At 39.7% G+C, this 18,823-nt stretch overlaps 1 protein-coding gene across 1 annotated transcript; it reads left to right on the top strand.

The window, feature by feature from the left end:
* The first annotated feature begins 633 nt into the window (after positions 1-633).
* Positions 634-16,954, top strand: LOC310996223 (phosphatidylinositol transfer protein alpha isoform-like). Its single transcript, XM_083985606.1, has 11 exons — positions 634-767; positions 2,795-2,825; positions 9,627-9,772; positions 10,892-11,003; positions 12,351-12,425; positions 12,872-12,955; positions 13,566-13,643; positions 13,761-13,871; positions 14,504-14,626; positions 15,510-15,576; positions 15,686-16,954. The coding sequence occupies exons 1-10, from the start codon at positions 751-753 to the stop codon at positions 15,552-15,554; spliced, it is 822 nt and encodes a 273-aa protein (XP_083841732.1). The 5' UTR covers positions 634-750; the 3' UTR covers positions 15,555-15,576; positions 15,686-16,954.
* The last annotated feature ends 1,869 nt before the right edge of the window (positions 16,955-18,823 follow it).

Genomic DNA, 18,823 nt, shown 5'->3' with positions numbered 1-18,823 from the left:
ATAAATAAAGGTGTTCTCAGATTTTCAAAACCCACTTTAAATAATCTATAAAATTTATACACATTTTAAATCACATAGAGACAAACTGTTGAGTAACATCGACCACACAGTTTCCTCAGTGTTGTGTTAATCACAGTGAAACATCCTGAGTGGAAACAAACTGAGTCGTCTCCAAGAAACTGGTCGAGCCAGCGCCGACGGTTTCTCCCTCTACTGGTCTGACCACACTCGGGCGTTGACATGCACGCACACACACACACACACACACACACACACACACACACACACACACACACACACACACACACACACACACACACACACACACACACACACACACACATACAAATGATTCAGCAGCAGTGGTACTCCACCCTATGGGCAGACAAGGAGAGCTGTTCACTGTCCTTGCGGCGCAGCAGCTGACACATAATAGCCTACTTATTACTTTCTGTCAGTGAAACATCAGTATCAGCCCGATCATCGCCTGACCGACCGCACCTGAACGTCTCATGAGGTTACCTGAAACTACACACAGGTGAGTGTGTGTGCGTGCGTGTATGTGTGCGTGCGAGTGTGCCTCCTCCTCCCGTGTCGCCGCCCCTTCTCTACGCTCCTCTTTTCTTTTCTCTTCCAGGAAGAAGAAGTCGAGGTGTGTGAGGAGCTGCGGGCGGTGAATGAACGGCTGCGCTCGCTTAGTTGAACTTTTCCCGGTGTTTTTCCAACGTTTCGGACGGAGGAGCGATCAACATGCTGATCAAAGAGTAGTGAGTATTACAACTTTATTTATAAAAAATAAAAAGCGTCGCAGCTCCTCTGGTTTCTATCGGACAGGGAACAGGGACGGATACTTCCACTGTCGCTGCCTATACCTTATCAGACCTGTGTCAAATTATTAACTACAATAGAAATTAATCCACTTTTATTGATTTAAAATGTGTGTTTTTATCATCTCACTGTGTGTGGTTTTTTTTAACCTGCTGACTCTTTATGGAGCTGCTTCCTGAGGATCCTTCCCAAACTCTTACAATTCAATCTTTATGTGGCTTTTTAACAAACCCACATCCTTAATAACTTAAAGTGAATTATTTTCCTATCTCCATGACAACAAGGATCACTTCGGCTCTGAGGAATACAACCTTTTATATTTAAAATAGCGCTAACAACGTTAACTCAACTAAAACGTGAAGGGTTTACTAGACATGACACTATAATTAGGTATGACGAGGAAAAACTGAGGCTGCAGCCAAAGCAAGTCCCCAGGTTTAATTTCCACTGACTATGAGGTATTTATAGCAGCTAAAACTTCCAAGAGTCATTAACAATATATTAATTTGCACTGCACAAGGTTTTTAATGATGAATTAATAAATAAATGAGTCTTGAGTGTTTGAACTTTGGTGGATAAACCAGTTTTACTTGCTTCTAGATAGCCTACAAGAAATCACAATTTGACTCAAAAAGTTTCAAAAAAAGGAAGTCATTTTTTATTTCTACCCTCTTTAAACCACGTTTATGACTGTCCTGTCATATGCATATCATTGCCGGAACATCTTCCAGAGGCTGGCTGTCATATGACCGTGGTACAAAGTGCATGAAAAAAAAAAAAGGCTGGGCCATGTTAAATCACAAAGCTGAAGGAGGTAACACACAGTTGTTGTAGATCCATGAAGTTCATGCTCGTTGGAGGAGGAGGAGGAGGAAGAGGAGGGGGAGGAGGGCTCCTCTTCCACTCTGTGATCTGTTCTCATGAAATATTCAGGCCCCTGCTGGACCGGGAACAGGTGGCAATTAATTGGCTATTGTATCAACGCACACAAGAGATGAGATGGACACACAAAAGACACACACAAAGGACACACACACACACACATTCACATGTAGGGTTTCCACCAGTAGCTGACAGTCTTGTTGTTCGGTCCACAGTTTCAGACCTTTATTAGTTCCTCTTCTCTTCAGGTTCCTACGACAGTGACACCAGCAGAGAACTAAAGAGCCTCAGCTACTTCCCAGTGGTTGTTAAAACATCATTAAATATCACGGGTCAAACAGAGTCGTTATGTTGTTTTGCACAGGAGCAACACGTGTTGGCTTCACTGCTAATGCTACATCCGTCGTTTTAATGAGCATCTTGCTGAAGCGTCGTGTCGGCCATGTTTGGACCGGCCTGGTTCTGCAGATTCACTACATTACAACAACATACTGCAAAATTTTATGTGTTTTTTTTTATGTGATATTTGTGTTTATGTGTCAGATGTACTGTAGGGTCGTACAGGTGTTCAAATCAAACCCACACTCTTAATGCGTTAATGTGCAAACAACAAAACAGTTTGTCCTCCGCTTCATATGGTCATAAAGTTGTGTTTTCAGAGCCAGGGAGAATAAAATTATGGTCAAACATAATTAACCATCAGATGAAATCAAAGTGGAGGTTTTATTGACTTTGGATTGAGTCAGTTTCGTCCTTATTCCAGCCATTATGCTAAACTAAGCTAAGCTCACCATTGATACAGACATGAGTGAGTGTCATACTTTCCTAAAATATTAAACTATTTCTTTAAATCCTTAATCTAGAATCACTTTTTAACTTGATTAAACAATATGTTCCTTTAACTGCACATGTGTTTTTGTTATGTAATAATCAGAAGGCTGGTTTGTTTGTTTACCTATCCGACAACAAGCTCATAGATGAGCAGCTGAACTGTCGCTGAACATTGTGTTTTCTGTTTTTAATTGCTGACTCTATATCCTAACCCTCCTTGTTCTCTCTCTCTCTCTCTGTCTTTGTTTTGCAGCCGAATCGTCCTGCCCGTCTCCGTGGAGGAGGTAAGGACTTTTTACTTACTTTACTTTAGCGTTAGCAGGGACAGCTGATGATAGTTGGCGTTGAACAACATTTCTAGTTACATCACAGAGGAAACAGGTAGAGAGAAGAGAGGTTTGACTGTAGTGGATCCGATCATCCCCTGCAGACGTTTGTATTACCGGATCGTTTCAGTTTCTAGAGACCTGAGGTTTGATCTGACTTCACTTGACTCTAACATCCTGTTTGTTTCAGTAGAGGTAGAATAGAAACCCTGTGTTGTCATTGTATTTAAATCACAATGAAATGAAGTCTGCTTCTCCTCCTATCAAGTGCATGTAAGTTACACATGCAAACACTTTATCATCACACAGTAACCTAGTTTAACAAACACATCCTAGTACAAGCAATTGATTGATTGACTGATTGGTTGGTTGATAGTGGTAATGGTGTCTCACAGTCACCAGACACTATCAGAGCCAAAACTTATGCTTCTGATAACGATTGTTAATAAAATGTCCTATTGGTTCAGATGATGAATCAGACAACCGGTCAATCAATCGACCTCTGAAGTGGTCCGCTGTTTAAAAGGTGATGTCATAACATTTCGGTCGTCTGCAATCACAACACAGTTGCGAAATGATCTCTGTGGTCGAATGAAGACATTAAATGTCACTGGGATTTGTACGAACGAAAACATAGAGTCACAGCTGTACTTCTCACACAAAAACACAGATTTATCAAACAATTCAAGAGCATTTACACCAGAATATGAATCAGAACAGCTTTTATTGCCAAGTTGAGTCCACTTAAGGAATTTGACTGTGTGTATTTGTGCAAAGAACAAGAGAAAGACTATGTAGATGGTTCACTAAGTACAACAATGGAATAACAAATTAAAGAAAAATGAAGGAAAAATGGAGACATAGGTTAAAAAAAATGTTTGGCATATGTAAATAAGGGCTGACAAAGTTGACGCACGTTGATACGAATTCCTCTTACGTCACTATTTTTCTGGACACGTGATTTACACACGCTTATTTTGAAAGCTACACCGCCACTCAAATGGCGCCGTCACGTCACTATGTTATCATATTTTTTATGCCAAATGCAGTGAGATCTTTGAGGTTTCTGAACGTTATTTGTCTTAGTTTTGGTTGCATACAATAAAGGTGCAAACTAATCTGAAACATTTTATCTAAAAAAAAAATCTATTTAAAACTATTTTCTCGTTTTTGGCTGATGTTCGATAATAAAATTTTGAAAATATTTACTGTGACAGCAGCTTCTTCACAGGAACGTTGCTGGTCAACATTTTTCACATATCGCTGCACGTCTGCTCTCAGAGTCCATGAAAGGATTTTACACATACTACAGTGAAGTGACTGCAGCTCAGTACAGTATGTGCTTGTCCTAGTAGTTCAAACACTCTATAGCTGCAGCTTCGTATCAGCTGCAGAACTTATCTAGCTGCATTTAATCTACAACACTGTGTTGTTATCACAAAAGCACATTCGGTCTCTTCACTTTCTCTTAGATTTATGGCTGAATCATCAGTGTTTTAATTATTATGATCATTATTATTATACGTATTCTACCAAACAGCCACTGACTCACTCTATGATTGGTCCTAATGTCCCATATACAACACTGTGCTCTTTGTTTGTGACTGTTGCTTCACTCAGAGCAGCAGCCGGTGTTGCACTAAGCCTTAGCCACCTAATCACAGTTTGCTGAACGACGGGTTTTTTCCTCTCTGATCCGTCTCAATGTAAAAAGTTTTTCTGTTAGTTGAGTAACTCAGTGTAAGAACGAGTGGAGCTGGATTAAACCTGAGAAACAGGTCAGACGTCTGTAATCTGTGCATTTAGGCAACAGCTGTTCAGACACACAGGATGTCAAAACAGCAGGTTTATGATGTAAGCATGAGAAATTATAGTGTTCAACTGATGTACAACTACTCATGTACAGTATGTTTAAAATGTAGAAATTAAACGCCTTAAAATTCAAGTTAATTAGAAAACAACTGTCACATCTGCCTGAGATAGAACATTCAAATGAAATAGCATTTCTTTAGAAACATAATAACCTCCCAAACAGTGGTGTAGTGAACTTCGTCTGAAACGTGGCAAAAAACTAAAACAAACAAAACAAAAGATCAGAAAGTCTATCACCCAGAAATGTTGAACTAAGTCACATTTAAGGCAAAAATGACAAAAACTTTACCTAATTGACGATATTTGTTTGTTTTTCTAAGTCTTCCCTGGTGATAAACATAATATGTAACAGTTAACATTTATTACTTTCTGACATTTACGTAATGACAAAATCATTAATCGATCAAACTGATTTAGTTTTGTGTTTCCATAAAGTTATGGGACTAATAAGAAACAATGATCAAAATCAGGTTTTTTTGCACTTTGCGACTTTTATTCTTCAGTATGAGATCCAACAATTCCCACAATGCAATGTGATCATCAACTCCTTAGTTGTTACTGTATGACATCAAGAAAAAATAAATCATTACATCAATAGGAGGTAGAAATAGATGTTAGTTTCAGTTGGACCGACTAAATCAATGTTAAGAATTGAACAATGTATTTATGAATAAATGAGTGAATCTCATCAGTGTCTGTCAGCCAATCAGAACACAGCATGCTCAGACCAAGATGCTGCTATGTTCACAAATATGTTTGAGTGTGGTTAAACTTCAAAATAAAAGCAAAGTAAAAACTAAAATTGTCATTTTAAATTTATTTTATTTTTTTAAATAATGGATTTGATCAAATTGGTGTAGATCAGTGTCGTTAAAGTCACAGTATCGGTGTCAAGACTCAGTATTGATCCAGCCCTGATTGATTTAACACATTTTCCAGCTAGATGTTACTGCTGTGACACTAAACACTCATTTCATTGTAATATTTGTGGTTTGAACATCCTTCGTCTGGAGGAGGGAATCGGTTTCACACAAGTTTACACACTAGACAGACACTTGTTGTTGCTGCCGTTGCCCGGGGCGACCACATCACGTCGGCGGTTATTCACCCTTTGTTTTCTAATTATAGATAAATAAAACGCTCAGTCAGACTCCACACCTCATCGTAAGACCGTGTGTGTGTGTGTGTGTGTGTGTGTGTGCGTGCGCGTGCGCGTGCGCGTGCGTGTGTGTGTGTGGACCACCTCCCATCAGGTTCAGCCTGTTTTTGCGTCTTTGTGCCGTCGAACCTTCAGAGTTTAAGATCTGTGCTGCTGCGACTGGTTGGACACGACCAGCCACATTCCTGACTTCCTGCTCACAGCATCCGCAGCAGTGACCAAAATGAGTTACGGCCGGGCCTGTAGCGCTCGCTGCTGCAGCGTCTCCGGGGACAACAGGGTTTGGCTCAGTGCAGATACGACATATCTGTCCATCTGAACCTAAATAAAATAAAACAAAACCAATTCTCCAGACTAAACTGTTAAATAACAGGGGACAGGCACGACTTCTGTGTCATAGAGTGTGAGTGTGAGTCAGTGATGTGAGTCACTGTTTCCAGTGTCACAACACTTTTCCCTGAGTCAGGAAGAGTTTGAACTGAGAGGGGGAGAAGAAGAAGAAGAAGAAGAAGAAGAGGAAGAGGAAGAGAGCGGAGGGAAAGAGTAGAGAAAAAAGCTTAGTCTGCAGGTTTCTCAGTGCTGAAGTCTGAGTCTGGGATAAAGGGGAATAGTTAACTCAGGGTCGTTCACATGAGACGATGACACAGGGAATCACTCTGTGTTTCTGTCTTTGGCCACTTACACAGTAGTTTAACAGATATGGAGCTAATGTTTCTCAGATCTTTTTCCCTGTTAAAAGGGTTTCCTGGAGTTTTTCCGCAGTGGATGTGAGGGGCTAAGGGCAGAGGATGTTGTTATGATGCCATGTAAAGCCCCCTGAGACAAACTGTTTGTAAAAATGGGCTATACAAATAAAATTGCCTTGCCTAATGTTAAAGCTGCTGAACTGTTTTTAAGAAAAATAAGAGTTCATTCAGGGGTTATAAATCATGTATTTTATTGGCAACAAGCAGAGATTTTATTTGTCATTACATGTGCCCCTAAAATTTTAGAGAGTGCAAGTACATTTTTCATCTACTTGCGCATGTACAACCAGTAAATTTGCTTGATTTTTTAAAACACTGAAAACACTGGATGAAAAAGAAATGTGGAGTCTGGAGCCCTGCATGTCTGTTTTTGTATATCATGAAAAAAAAATCATTCATATCTTACCAGTAATATAAAACACTACAGTTTTGATGTGCAAAAAACACAATTTTTTCATTGTTAATTTGTGATGAACATTCAGTTTTTTAAGGTAGATGAAATAACTTCATGCCATATATTTTTCTGTTCAGTATCTATAGCCTACTGAGATTTTCCATACAACAAAAATAAAAACATGAACATAAACCAGCGCAAAAACAAACATAATTATAGCTGCTGCGCAGCAATGGGTCGGGTCCGGGCTAATTTTGGCAAATTCTGAGCAACAAACAGGAGAATAGGAAGACAGGACAGTTGACCTTATAATGTTCAATTTGCATCAGTTGAGGATTGAACCCGCAACCTCTGGAACCAAAGACCGTGGTCTATCACACTGAGCTAATTGACAAGTGGCATTTCAACAGTGGCTTCACAAATTGAGTAAGCCATTCACTGTCGTGTAGGCAGATTTGAAACCACAGTAAAAAGAAAAATCAGTTTTTGAGGTAAAATAATGATATGTATTAGTCAAACATCTACTATGAATCTAAGATGTTAGGAGCCTTCGCACATGGTCCAGTCCAAGCTATTTGGATTTTTAAATTTAGAGGCATGCTGTGATGCCACCATTAGGACAATTGTCTTGTGTTTCGTGTTGAGGACATCTGACATTTTGATCTGTCATCATCATCATCACCCTTGCTGGGTCTCGAACTCACAATCTCTGCCTCGAAGAACCAGCTCCTAACTCGCTGAGCTAATTGGCTGGTAGTGAGACCTGCTGTGTAGCTTCATTTATCCACTCAGGTGAGCCAGTGCCCGGGCAGCTGTTGTGATGAAATGGTCAAAATTTCTGAAATTCAGTCATCTAAACAAAAATCTGATAATACATAAATTGCATCTTGACAGCATGGAAATGTTGGTGATTTGTTTTTAATGATAAGTGTTTTGCTTCATAAGAGAAAATATGATGTTTATAAATTCCACTCTCACATTGGCTGCAGTTGTTCCCATGAGAGCAGAATTCAAAATGTTCTCAAAAATTCAGTTTTTGAGATAAAATTCTGATATTTGCCAAACTTCATCAACCATGACTCCGGAATATTGTCAATTTTTTTCAGGAAGATTGAAAATGTATTTAGCAAGAATTTGATGGTATATGTTTACAGTAGTGTTTACAGTCAAACGTGTTCATGCACTGTAGGCTCAATTTTTGCTTAATCAAAAATCCGAGAAACAAGTTTTGTGGAGGACAGTCTGGAGATGCTCTGTAGCAAGTTTGGTGTCAATTGAGCAAAAATTGTGGGAGGAGATACATTTTAAAAGTTTTACAGTTATTGAAAAAAACAGAGTGATGGACTTCATAATTTGTAATAAGTTTAAGTGGACAAAAGTTTCAGCAGTATTGAGGCTACATTGTGGTGAAGTTTCAACACTGTAGCATCTACCGTTGGTTTGGTAGGAATTTTTAAAGTTTTTAAATTTAAACGCTTATTGTGCCCCCGGGGGGCACATGTCCTTGGAGTTGAGTGAATCTGGCATGGGACTGAACCTTTGTGCAAAGTTTGGTGAGTTTTCGCCCATGGGAAGTATGACTTCCTTGGAAGAAGAAAGAAAGAAAGAAAGAAAGAAAGAAAGAAAGAAAGAAAGAAAGAAAGAAAGAAAGAAAGAAGAAGAAGAAGAATTCCTAGGAATACAATAGTGTCCTGTCAGCTGCGCTGCCCGGACCCTAACAACAAGAACAACAGGGAAATAGAGTTAAGAATGAATTTGTCCCTGCGTCTACTCTATTTCTCAACAGCATCATGTGACATTTCCTCCCCTACTACTGTGTATATTTGTGTGTATATGGTTTCTTGTTTATGTATTTTTAAGACTGCTGGCTGTAACACAAATTGCCCCTTGGGGGTAATAAAGTTCAGCTACTGGTACTTACCTTCTTGGTTTGAACCACTAGGGGGCAGCAGAGGAAGCTGCTGCAAACACAGAGGTTTTGGGAGATTTAAAGTAGACATATTATGCCCCCTTTTCCACAAATTAAAATAGTTACTTAAAGACATGTCTGTGACATGCGTCGGTCAAAATACCCCAAGGATCAAACATCACAGCTCTTTTCATCCTCTCAAAACAGTTCAGAACGGCCGGTTTCAGTGCCTGTCCCTTTAAATGCAAATGAACCACTGCTTTCCCCGTCCCTTCTACCGGTCCCAGGTAGGGGTGGTATTATGCAAATTTGAATCCTAGTTACATCACTGGAAGACAACTGAGGGAACAGCTCGTAAAATCACGTGGATTTCAACCTAGGGAGCCTGAAAATTACAGATATTTTTTGTCAATTCTCACATTTGGGGGCTGGAAGTCAAGACAAACACCCAAATATATGTTAAAGAGCCTTCAAAAAGTGATATTTCCATCATATGTCCCCTTTAACGAAATCAATGACCTGATAGATGCTAACGGTGAAAACATATATAAATAAGCTGTCGCTAACGAGAAGGTATCTTCATCCAGGGAGGGAAATGTTCAACATGATTCAGAAAGTTGACTAAATTCATCAACAATAATTAACCGTGCTGTTTCCTGTTTCCTGCTTCCCTCTCCAGTACCAGGTGGGCCAGCTCTACGCTGTGGCAGAGGCCAGTAAGAGCGAGACGGGCGGAGGAGAAGGAGTGGAGGTGCTGGTGAACGAGCCGTACGAGCAGGACGGACAGAAGGGACAGTACACACACAAGATCTACCACCTGCAGAGGTGAGACCGGGAAATACTAAACCGCCGTCTGGAGATGGAAACAACCCCAAACAGATCTGGTGGTGACTGTTGCTCCTCCAGCCTCGAGAAATGTAGAGACGTGTTTCCTTCTTTGATTTAACCCTCCTGTTGTCCTCCTGGGTCAAGGAAAAAGGGAAGGAAGGAAGGAAGGAAGGACAAAGGGAAAGATGCAGAAAGAAGGAAGGGAAAAGGGAAGGAAAGATAGAAAGAGGGAGGGAAGAGATTGGGTCAATTGGGTCAAAAAGGAAGGAAGAATTAAGGACGAAGGGAAGGAAGGAAGGAAGGAAGGAAGGAAGGAAGGAAGGAAGGAAGGAAGGAAGGAAGGAAGGAAGGAAGGAAGGAAAGAAAGATGGGGGGAGGGAACAGATTCGTTCAAGGAAGGAAGAAGAAGGAAGGAAGGAAGGAAGGAAGGGAAAAAGGATTGTGGAAAGAAGGAAAGGAAAAAAGAAGGAAAGAAAGATGGGGGGAGGGAGGGAACAGATTCATTCAAGGAAGGAAGAAGAAGGGAGGGAAGAAGGAAGGGAAAAGGGATTGTGGAAAGAAGGGAGGATGGAAGAAGGGAACAGATTGGGTCAATTTGACCCAGAGGGACAACAGGAGGGTTAAGAAAAAAACAAACACATTTTTGTTGATTTCTGAGTTTTTTTTCTCATAAACTTTTGAGTTATTTTTCTTGCAGATTTGCGACAATTTGTGAATGTTTTTTTTTTTTTACATAAATTTGCAAGTTTTTATCTCGTAATTTTGTTTAATTTTTTGTTCCTTCTCCCAAAGTGATTTGTTGTTTCATGTGAATTTGCAACTTTAACTTGAATATCCTGAATTTAAACCTGAAAATGTAACATTTTTTATTTTTTTGTTGTTTTCTTTTCTTTTTGTTTTTTTTTTACCTTCAGTGACCCTAAAATGCTGTCAAAGAAACACAACAACAACAATGTTAACAAGAATCAGCATTTTTCATTTTTATAAATGTGTGTGTCTGTGTGACTACATTAATGTGTGTTTGTGGGGCGGTGTATAGCTCAGTTGGTAGAGCACCCGCCCATGAAAAGCCAAAAAATATACTTTAAAAAAAAATGTGTGTTTGTGTGTCTGCAGTAAAGTTCCTGGTATCGTCCGTGCGTTGGCTCCTAGTGGAGCTCTGGAGGTTCATGAGAAAGCCTGGAACGCATATCCTTACTGCAAAACCAGTGAGTCCAGCTCTCCGCCTGTGTGCTGTGTTACAGTGTGTGTCTTGTGTTGTGTTAGAGTGTATGTTGTGTTGTGTTACAGTGTGTGTTGTGTTCTGAGAATTGGATAGTTTCTTAAACTTTCTTTTTCCTTCTCTTTTCCCATCCGCCCTCCCTCCATCACCATCCATCTTTTCCTCTGATTCAGTCCTAACGGTGAGTAGAGTTTATTTCCATAACTAGAGTGTGAACAAAGGAAAAAAGGGTCTCCCGCACACTGTCAAGTCACTTGCAAAAGACTTTAATAAAACAAACAACGTTTCGGTCCACAGGACCTTTTTCAAGCAGAGATTTTTTTTTAAAGACATTTCAGGCAAATATATGGCCTACTATGACTAAGATAGCCAATCACAGGCTGGGTCAGTGGGGGGTCCCTGAAGGTCCTACAGCTGTAGTCAACTAGTGGTGATTTGTGCAGCTCCACCCCGGGGGTGTGCCAACAGACACAGAGAGTAGCTGGATAGGTAGTGAGCCTGTAAAGTTAATTTCACCTCAGGCAGACATATATGTGAGTGAGAGCTCACATGTGTGTCTCTCTATAACAGCAGGGACACCCACAAATATATATCAACACAATAGTAGGCAAAGAGCAATTTACAAACAGAAGAAAAACAAACACTACAATGTATATACTATACCAAGAGAAATATATATTTTTCATTTTAAACAAAAAACATAACAGTGCATAACATTTTTTTTGTTTAAAATGAAAAATATATATTTCTCTTGGTATAGTATATACATTGTAGTGTTTGTTTTTCTTCTGTTTGTAAATTGCTCTTTGCCTACTATTGTGTTGATATATATTTGTGGGTGTCCCTGCTGTTATAGAGAGACACACATGTGAGCTCTCACTCACATATATGTCTGCCTGAGGTGAAATTAACTTTACAGGCTCACTACCTATCCAGCTACTCACTGTGTCTGTTGGCACACCCCCGGGGTGGAGCTGCACAAATCACCACTAGTTGACTACAGCTGTAGGACCTTCAGGGACCCCCCACTGACCCAGCCTGTGATTGGCTATCTTAGTCATAGTAGGCCATATATTTGCCTGAAATGTCTTTTTAAAAAAATCTCTGCTTGAAAAAGGTCCTGTGGACCGAAACGTTGTTTGTTTTATTAAAGTCTTTTGCAAGTGACTTGACAGTGTGCGGGAGACCCTTTTTTCCTTTGTTCACTCCCTACCTATGCTCCAACGCACCTGTTTTTCAAGATTTTTTAGGTGTGCATCAGCTTCCACACTTTGACATAACTAGAGTGTGTAATGTGACACACACTCTGCTGCCGACATTTATTCATGTTGACCAACTCTCCTGTTGTTACAGAATGCCTACATGAAAGAGAAGTTCACGATCAAGATCGAGACGTGGCACAAACCTGACATGGGGGAGCAGGAGAACGTAAGTCGTGATGACTGGAAATGATGCTGATGCACTTTAAACAAAGTATAATAATAACTAAATGATAGTGTTATAGAACTGATGCTCCTAAGTGGTACAACTCTACTTAGTGCTCTAATTTAAGAAATTATACATTGAAACACTAGAAAACAGTAAAACAAAAAGGTATATGAAGGTAAAAAACTTCAACTGATACAGCAGTAAAAACTGCAGTATCAGCAGTGGTGGTTGTCGATACAGTCAATTGTTGTACCAGTGAAACCAACTTGTATGAGAATATATTAATGGATATAAAACAAAATATGAAAATTTAGTGTTTGGACAACAACTATAGAAAAACAATGAAAAGAAACAGAAAATATAAAATATACATGAGCCAGATTTGACTGGAGGAACCAGAAGAAAAACAGGAAGTCTGACAGCAGCTGATCCTGGTCTTGTTGCAGGTTCATGGACTGGAGAAAAGCTTATGGGACAAAACTGAAATCGTTAACATCGACATCGCTGACAGAAGCTGCATAAGTTCAAAGGTGAGAGAGAAACCTTTTTGTGTTTTTTTTTCTGTTTCAATCTATTAAAGCAGAAGTGAGTGATCCGGTCGTTTTCGCTAATGCTGCGTTCCAGGCAGGCTTTTGAAATCGTAAATTACAGCTTCAAGTCACAACTTACGACTTTGTAGCGTTCCAGGCAACCCACTCGTGTTTTTCCGACCTGTTTTACCGGTGAAAGTCACTATAACGGCCACTCGTAACTTCCGACCGGTGAACTCGTACCAGATCGAACTGGTACCACTTCACGGTCGGAAAAATACGAGTTTCCTTGAACGCACCATAACAGTCCTCGTCGCTACGTCACCACATTCACGGCGTTCCTTGGCTGCACACACAGCCCTGCATGCCGTTCTCTCTCCTCATTGGATAAAAACTGTAGGATACGATAAATGTTTTCTCTTCGGCTCAGAGCAGAGCAGAGGGACTGACAGACCCGTGTTTCAGTCCAAACACTCTATGTAAGTGATTGCTGTCGGAAGATATAACTATTTAAGACTTATATTAACACAAATATATCACTCACTTCTGCTTTAAACAATGATTTAAAAAAACAACTGCCGCTTCATATTGTTGCCCTGGTTACGTTCAGGACTACAAAGCAGAACATGATCCAGCCGTCTTTAAATCAGAGAAGACGGGTCGAGGGCCCCTGGGACCGGACTGGCAGGTGCGTCACCTCACTACACCTTCACCCTCACCTCCACCTTCATCTTCGCTCCTTTAAAGAACCTGTGAATTTGAATTCGAGGAAACTTGTGTTTTTAAAGTTTCTGTGTTTTTGCAGAAAGAACTGGCGAACAACCCCGACTGTCCACACATGTGCGCCTACAAACTCGTCTCTACTGAGTTCAAGTGGCGGGGGCTACAGGGAAAGATAGAGGGATTCATTCACAAGGTACAGTTTTAATGTCATATAATTCTTTTCTTTTTTTTATTTCTTTAAATAAATGTATTTTAATACATACATTTTCCAATATATTCTGACTTTTAATTTTATTTGCCATGCTATGAAGGGCATCTTTGAGCAGCAATCCAAGGTCCAAAGTAGGAGAACAGAAAAGATAATACCAAGCTCCATCATACAATCAAGGCCAGAAGGCTTTTATGATTTTCTCACCTCTTAGAAATAACAAAAAACGTATCAATATATTTAATAAAAATGTAATATTTACCCTTTATCACAAAATTAAGCTTTTCAAGGGCAGAAGATTTTAATACTCTGGAAAGACAAACGTATCCGTGGTCATGTAATAAACAATAAACATAAATTTTCGTATCTGCTTTGCTTGGTTTACAGTTTATAGGAAAGAATGCCAGAATATAGAATAATAATGTAATAAATATTATAATAAAGGCAGTGCTTCACATTAATATAACATAGGAAAGGATATTTAGCACAGGCAGTGAAATGATGCATTGTTTGTTTTTATCAGAAAATCATATCATTTGTATCTACCTGTACGTCTGCCTGTGTTTTTGTCTCTCCTCTCCCTCTGTTTACCGTTCTTTTATTAACCCATTTTCCAGATGGAGAAGCGTTTGTTCACCCACTTCCACCGACAGCTGTTCTGCTGGATTGACAAATGGATCGAACTGACGATGGAGGACATCCGACGCATGGAGGAGGAGACGAAGAAGGAGCTGGACGAGGTGACCGAGCTTAGAACAAGAAAGACTCATTACTCAGAATATCAGATATCGGCATTTAAATGGGCTCGTTAGAACAGTCCATTCAGTGGTGGAGCATTCAGGGTCCAGTTTACTGTGGTGGAAATACCAACGTTAAAGGGATAGCTCAACATTTTGGCAAATTGGCCCATTGCCATAATCCCTATAGTCATAGTAGTAGGTTCGTTACCTTTAATTGTCGGTGCAAGCTATTTTTAGAACGGCAGAGCAGAGCCGTGAGCTCAGAGCTACGCTACGGAGGCTAATGGTATTTCTTGGTTTCCTTCATCAAACTCATCAAATACACAATCCAACAACTCCAAAACGCTCTGGTGGACAAGTTGTGACCTGCACATTCACCACGCTATGAGATATTACTGTAACAGAACGTTACCAGACAGAGTTGTTTTAGAGGGAAATGCAGAGACTGCGACGGGAACGTGCATCAGCGGTTTTGCATGTATTTACCTCTAAAACAACTCTGTCTGGTAACGTTCCGTTATTATCTCATAGCGTGGTGAATGCGCAGGTCACAACTTGTCCACCAGAGTGTTTTGGAGTTGTGTCCACAATTAAAAATAATTAAGAATAACACACAATAACAACAAGAAAGCAGATTAGATTACATTTTTAAAGTGATTGTTTAAAGTGAGTCTCATTTTTCTTATCTTGAAGATGCATCATGGCCACACTGATCCAGCTACAGTTGTAGATGCTATAGAAACGACTGATATGAAGACATTTATAGATGGTTATTGCTATAAATGGGGTTGGATTTATAGATTTCTTTTTTTTTTTCTTTTTTTTTGCTCCCAACAGCACGGTTTGTGCTGAATATTGAATTTCGTGTGTCTCTGTGTTGTAGATGAGGAAGAATGATGAACTTAAAGGGATGTCGGCTGACGATTGATCACAACTGACGGGTTAACACAGTGAGTATTAAACTAAACTGTTGGTGACGTTTTATATTTCAGCATTTTGAACAATTTCATTTATTAAATTTGTTTTTTTATTATTGTTTTGTTGTTGTTTCTGAAACAGGGTGATTGGACTTCCTGCAGCGAGCTCAGACTCCTCGCCTCGGACACTGGACCTGGAACAGCTTGATAGGCATAATCAAGAATACCACACTGATACATTTAGTAACATTTGCTCTTAATAAGAGCTCGTTATTTGTAAAGCATTTGTATGCGCATTTGTGGACTACATTTGAAAACAACCATAGGAGCTTTTATTTTATTTTTCTTTTAAGAGACAAGTTTGCAAGAGAATTTGTTTGGGGGATGAAATGTTCTTGCTTATGCCTATTTGGTCCTGTTGGATTTTTTTTTTAAACACTGGGGAACAGGTGTGGGTTGTCTCTGAAGCAACATTCCTGATTACTGATTACTGATGTGTATTTTTTTATGGCAGTTATTTGGGTTTCACTTCTTCCTTGATTTTCCATTTCTCAGTGATTTATTGTTTACGTACCAGAGTGAGTCATCTGTCTATATACACAAAAACTCCAGAGATGAATATTTATACATGTAGGCCTATAATTTCTTCCCTGATCTCACAAAAAACACTTATTTTTCTATTGTCTTAAACTAGAAGTTCATTGTGACATAATAGCTGGACACAAAATTGAATTATAAAAGATATTTACATTACAAATGCCCCACAATATACATAGTAATCCTGGTGTAACAGCACCATCTGCTGGTCTGCTGCTGCTGTGTTTTTAATTGTAGCTTTGGGTTGAGGTTTATGTTAGAGGTGATAATATATTATGAAAAACTTGAACTCTGAGCAGATTTCATAATGATGATGATGATGTCTTGATGGCTGACAAGAAGTTCAGCGCTGTCATTGTAAGTCAATTAATTTTCCTGTATTTTAATGTGATGGGTTGTATGATTGTGAAGAATATTACAATGTATTTGTTCCTTGCGTTTTGTGTATTTGTACATTTTACTCCACCTGTAGCCATGACACACAAACAAGACAACAAATTATTCTTTTTTGGTAGTAATAGTTGTAGTACATAAACAAAAGCATCATTATTTGTTGCACTTTGTACTTTGGCCTGCCCATCAGAAGCGTTTCCCTGTTTTTCCATATTCCATGTTGTAAACTTCCTTTCTTCTTTTCTTCTCTGTATACAACATCTGTTGCACATCTGCACGTCCAGGGTGAAGGTTCCCTCCTCTGTTGCTCACCCTGAGGTTTCTCCATTTTTTTCCTCCTTTTAAGGAGTTTTTCCTCGGTGGATGTGATGGTCAGAGAGTGAGGATGTTGTTATGATGCCATGTAAAGCCCTTTGAGACAAACTGTAAAAATGGGCTATACAAATAAACTTGCCTCTCCTTGACTTGTCAGGAAATGAGTAGTAGTAGTAGTAGTCGTGATACTGTATGTGAACTAGTAGTAGCAGTAGTAGTAGTAGAAATAGTAGTTATATTTGTAGCAGTAGTGATATTTGTACCAGTACAGTAGTAGTAATAGTAGAAGTAGTGGTTAGATTTGTAATATAAGCAGTAGTAGTAGTGATATTTGTACCAGTAGTAGTAGTAGTAGTAGTAGAAGTAGTGGTTATATTTGTAGTAGTAGTAGTGATATTTGTACCAGTACTGTAGTAGTAGGTAGAGCACTGGAATAATAACGACACTAATATTGAGTCCTCCTGTGGTAAGCCTCATGCGCTTCCTGATGGCGGAATATGGGTATTGCAAAAGTGCCTATAACTGACATCTCTGCATTGTTGGTGAATGAGCAAGTAGCCTACGGTATTTTCAATAATTTAAGGACATTTCTAGATCACCCACGTTAATAGCATCATCGTGGACCCCTTACAGATACACATTAACACAAAGGCTAGTAAAAAAAAAAAAAAAAAACAGTTTTTTTTTACATTAACTCATTGAGTGCCAGCATTTTTATAAAATGGTCAGTGCCTTGTGCCAGCGTTTCGGGGCATTTTGAGTAATAGTTCAAGACCCACAGAATATTTTGTACTATGACTCTGAAAACACCAAATAGCTCAAAGGAAAGAGGAGACTCTCTATTTAATTAGGGAAAAAACATTTGTTTGTACTGTCGCGACCACGCGCCACCCTGGCAAGTTAAGTTTTACAGTTACGGCTCTAACCAGTCTAGGCTTCAGGGATGACACAGGTGCACAAATTTCTATTGCTGAAAACCTGGAGTCTGGTGGGATCCGCTGCCATATAGTATAATGTTTGACTGGGGTCATTCCTATCTTCCCACAGCCCTATGTTCCCACAGCCTTATGTTCCCACATTTCTAACTTGTTGTCACTGAAAATTAGGCCCTATGTTCCCACAGCCCTTTGGTCCCACCATTGGTTAGGTTTAGGCAATGAAGAAAGGAGTTAGTTAAAGGGATAGTTCAACATTTTGGCAAATTGGCCCATTGCCATAATCCCTATAGTCATAGCAGTAGGTTCGTTACCTTTATTTGTCGGTGTAAGCTATTTTTAGAACGGAGGAGCGGAGCGGCAGGCTGCTCAGAGCTATGCTATGGAGGCTAAAGGAATTTCTTGGTTTCCCTCATCAAACTCCTCAAATACAAAATCCCCAAACTCCAAAACGCTTTCGTGGACAAGTTGTGACCTGCACAATCACCACGCTATGAGATAATAATGGAACGTTACGAAACGGAGCCGTTTTCGAGGTAAATACAGGGTAAATACAGAGTCTGCTTGCTGAAAAACTGTCCCTGAACACAACGCGCATCAGCGGTTTTGCATGAATTTACCTCTAAAACAGCCCTGTCTCGTAACGTTCCGTTATTATCTCATAGCGTGGTGATTGTGCAGCTCACAACGTGTCCACGACAGCCTTTTGGAGTTGTTGGGTTGTGTATTTGATGAGTTTGATGAGGGAAACCAAGAAATTCCCTTAGCCTCCATAGCGTAGCCCTGAGCAGCCTGCCGCTGCGCTCCTCCGTTCTAAAAATAGGTTGCACCGACAATTAAAGGTAACGAACCTACTGCTATGACTATAGGGATTATGGCAATGGGCCAATTTGCCAAAATGTTGAACTATCCCTTTAAGTTTAGTAAAAAGACCAGGGGCCTCATTTATCAAAGAGGGTGTAAAACTGCTACTAAATATTTGCGTACGGCGAAAAGACGAAAATGGCGTACACCCTAAATATTTACACCTTTTTCAGATC

The sequence above is a fragment of the Trachurus trachurus genome, assembly GCF_905171665.1.
Source record: "Trachurus trachurus genome assembly, chromosome: 13".
Taxonomy (NCBI): domain Eukaryota; kingdom Metazoa; phylum Chordata; class Actinopteri; order Carangiformes; family Carangidae; genus Trachurus; species Trachurus trachurus.
Note: the sequence above shows the minus strand (reverse complement) of the source record. Positions and strands in the feature narration are given on the sequence as shown.